This window comes from Rutidosis leptorrhynchoides, chromosome 5 (genome assembly GCF_046630445.1).
Source record: "Rutidosis leptorrhynchoides isolate AG116_Rl617_1_P2 chromosome 5, CSIRO_AGI_Rlap_v1, whole genome shotgun sequence".
NCBI lineage: Eukaryota > Viridiplantae > Streptophyta > Magnoliopsida > Asterales > Asteraceae > Rutidosis > Rutidosis leptorrhynchoides.
Genome location: NC_092337.1, coordinates 39,865,292 through 39,868,595, shown reverse-complemented (window position 1 = coordinate 39,868,595; position 3,304 = coordinate 39,865,292). Strand labels below are relative to the sequence as shown.

Sequence of the window (3,304 nt, the reverse complement as noted above, 5' to 3'; positions counted from 1 at the left end):
TCATGTCATTTACAAGTTATAACGTTCGTGAATCATCGGTCAAAACTGGGTGGTCAAACGTTTACATAAATTTTGTTTCAATTAATCAAGTTTTAACAAGTTTGATTGCTTAACATGTTGAAAATATTTAATTATGTAAATATTAATCTTATGTATATTAACGGAAAAATTCAGGTCGTTACAAATTGGGCTCGGTATAAAACCTCCACCACCACTTGCCAATTAGTGCTAAATTTTTACAGTTTAAAGAACCAAGGTTTAGTCAGCCATCCGCGTAAGAACGAATGACATCATCCCATTTTACCCATGAGATTTTTGACTCGTCACCCGACCCACCCCAAAAAAATTTCCTTCTCACACTCTCAAGATTTTTAAGCACGCAAGGCGGGGCACGGAAGAGCAAAAAGTAGTACAAAGGCAAACTATTAAGAACCGAAGTAACGAGGGTAGCACGTCCACCGAAAGACATCGATCTAGCTTTCCAATCCGCTAATCTTTTCCCAAACTTATCGATAACCGGTTTCCAACTTTCATATTTATTCATTTTCGCACCGATAGGCAACCCGAGATAAATAAATGGAAAATTACCAACTTTACACCCAAATAAGTTAGCCATGGATTCAACTTCTAATTTATCAACCCCTACACCGAATAGATTACTTTTATTGTAATTAACCTTCAATCCGGAGCACAACTCAAAACACTTTAAAAGCTTCATTAGACTTTCAACATTATTCAAACCAACATTATTCAAACTCCATTCACCAAAAAATAATGTGTCATCCGCATATTGGAGGTGGGAGATTGGAACATTATTACTACCAATTTTTACTCCACAATAAAGACTATTCGAGACCGCCGATTTTTCTAACCAATTAAGACCCTCCGCAACAATAATAAAAAGAAAGGGTGAAAGCGGGTCACCTTGTCTTACACCTCTCCCAAGCCGAAACTCTTTTGTTGGCGAGCCGTTAACGAGAACCGAGATAGATGCCGTTTTCAAGCAAGAAGAAATCCAACCCCCCCATTTAACACCAAACCCCATAAAACCCATCATATCATCTAAGAATTCCCAACTTAGACTATCAAAAGCCTTTTCAAAATCAACTTTGAACAACATACTTTTAATGCGAATCCTTTTTAGAAACTCATAAGATTCGTTAGCAATAAGAACACCATCCATTATATTTCTCCCCTTAATAAACGCACTTTGTTCAAACCCCACAAGATTCGAAATGACCTTCCTAAGTCTCAACGAGAGCAATTTCGCAATTACTTTATAGAAACTACCAATCAAACTAATAGTGTCCTTTACAAAAAATGGATCTTCATGCCAAATCCCATCTACCATTATACCTCGGAAATTACACTTGTTGTATTTCCATCGTAATGAAGCATGAAAAAATTTAGAATTTTCGTCCCCATCAAGAATCCATTTGACTTTTGCCTTTTGTTTCAACATGTTAGTTTTCACTTTTTCTTTCTCCACCCAACGTCTTCTACAATCAAGCCATGTTGCCCGATCCGAATCACTAAGAGTATTAGATTCCGCTTTTAATTCCCACTCCATCGCTTCTTTTTTGAGCTCATTTATTTTCGAATCAAGAGAACCAAAACTTTTAAAACTCCAGGATTTAAGGGCCATCTTGACATTCTTTAACCTATCCATAAACGCACATTCCTTCCTATTACCCTTGATTGGTTGATTCCAAGCCTGTCTAATTATTTTATCCACCTCAACACAATTGAACCATTCATCGGATACTTTGAACGGTCTCGGCCCGTAATCTAGCACCATATCCCTAAGAACCAAAGGACAATGGTCCGAGAGATTTCTCTCTAGAGAGACAATCGAGAGATCTTCCCAAAGACTAAGAAAATCATCCGAGACCAAGAACCAATCAAGTTTGCTAAACTTAACGCCATCATCACTTATTCTAGTGAACTTCTTACCGTTAATGGGGATTTTGATCAAACTATCTCTAACAATGAAATCGTTGAATCTATCGGCCCGACATTGATGAAATTGAGAGTTCATACGATCCGAAAAAGACCTAACTTCATTGAAATCACCGCACAAAAGCCACTTGGAAATAATGCTCTCCATTATCTTATCTAAGTACTCCCACATAATTTGTTTGCTACGATCATTATGAGGCCCGTAAACATTAAGAATAGTAGACTCTTTACTCGTGATCCTCCATCTGCCCCTAATGGCTAAAAAGAACTCACAAAAAGTATGACTATCTACTTCAAATGCCCCTTTATCCCAAACAACTAATAAACCCCCCGACTTTCCAACCCACCTTTTGACAATACCCACAATTTGTATCCCCCCATTAGGAATAAACCCACGAATCAGAAACCTCTTTGCACTTTGTCTCTTGAAAAACCACTATACAAGGTTGTTCTTTCACATAAATACTACGAACCCACCCAAATTTCACATCTACCGCAAACCCCTGAACACTTAAAGAAAGAATCTTCATAAATAACAAAGACAAATGATAGGAACAGTGAACATTTACTTAGGAATAGAGGTAGACCACCTCAATCCAATTTGTTCGCCATATTTTTGGACTTCCTCACTATTGAGTGATTTCGGCTTTCCTTCACTCGATTTCTTCAAGGGAGTCTTATCTACTTTTGATCTTTTACCTTTTCTATTCCCTCTTTTACCACATGTTCTACAATTGAACGCATTACCTCTACCACAATTTGTTTCGCATCTGAACCTATTTTGAAATCTCATTATTCGCGAAGATGCCCTACAATTAGTCATAGCAATCAGATAGCAATCGCTACAATATGATATCTTGGTTGTACCTCTACTCGATGTCTTACGGATTTTGTTAATATCGGATACAGATGACGAATAACCCACATTATCAGAGGTAGAATTCTTCTTATCGCCTTTAACTTTTATTGGTTTAACTTTCTTGGCCTTTTTCTCCTTACAGCCCATACTGTGACGACCCGAAAATTTTTGACCAAAATTTAAACTTAATCTTTATATGATAACATTATTCCGATATGATAAGCAATAAATTTTGACAAGTTTTAAAACTTTTGAAATGAGTTTCGTACAAACAATTGACCAACCATTTGTTCGACGATTCACGAACGTAATAACTTGTATTAAATATATACTTATGTATATATATGGATATATGGATTATATCTAACTTGAATATATGATAGTTAAGTATCTCATTAAGTATATTAATAATGGGTTTTATATATATAAATTGAGACTACTAACTTAAGGGTTTCGAAAACAATATATATATGTAACATTTAACGA

At 36.0% G+C, this 3,304-nt stretch overlaps 1 protein-coding gene across 1 annotated transcript; it reads right to left on the bottom strand.

The window, feature by feature from the left end:
* Positions 1-262: 262 nt before the first annotated feature.
* LOC139848536 (uncharacterized) lies at positions 263-2,965 on the bottom strand. The gene is made up of 3 exons (XM_071838264.1): positions 2,582-2,965; positions 2,433-2,483; positions 263-2,383 (listed from the first exon to the last, which is right to left on the bottom strand). The coding sequence occupies exons 1-3, from the start codon at positions 2,963-2,965 to the stop codon at positions 263-265; spliced, it is 2,556 nt and encodes an 851-aa protein (XP_071694365.1).
* Between the last annotated feature and the right edge of the window lie 339 nt (positions 2,966-3,304).

Bases quoted from the DNA above. Each gene is read 5' to 3' on its own strand.
- LOC139848536 (XM_071838264.1), bottom strand. From the start codon at position 2,965: ATGGGCTGTAAGGAGAAAAAGGCCAAGAAAGTTAAACCAATAAAAGTT. The intron at 2,484-2,581 runs GTCCAAAAATAT...TTATTTATGAAG, and splicing joins AATCACTCAATAGTGAGGAA to ATTCTTTCTTTAAGTGTTCA. The intron at 2,384-2,432 runs GTTCGTAGTATT...TGGTTTTTCAAG, and splicing joins TAGATGTGAAATTTGGGTGG to AGACAAAGTGCAAAGAGGTT.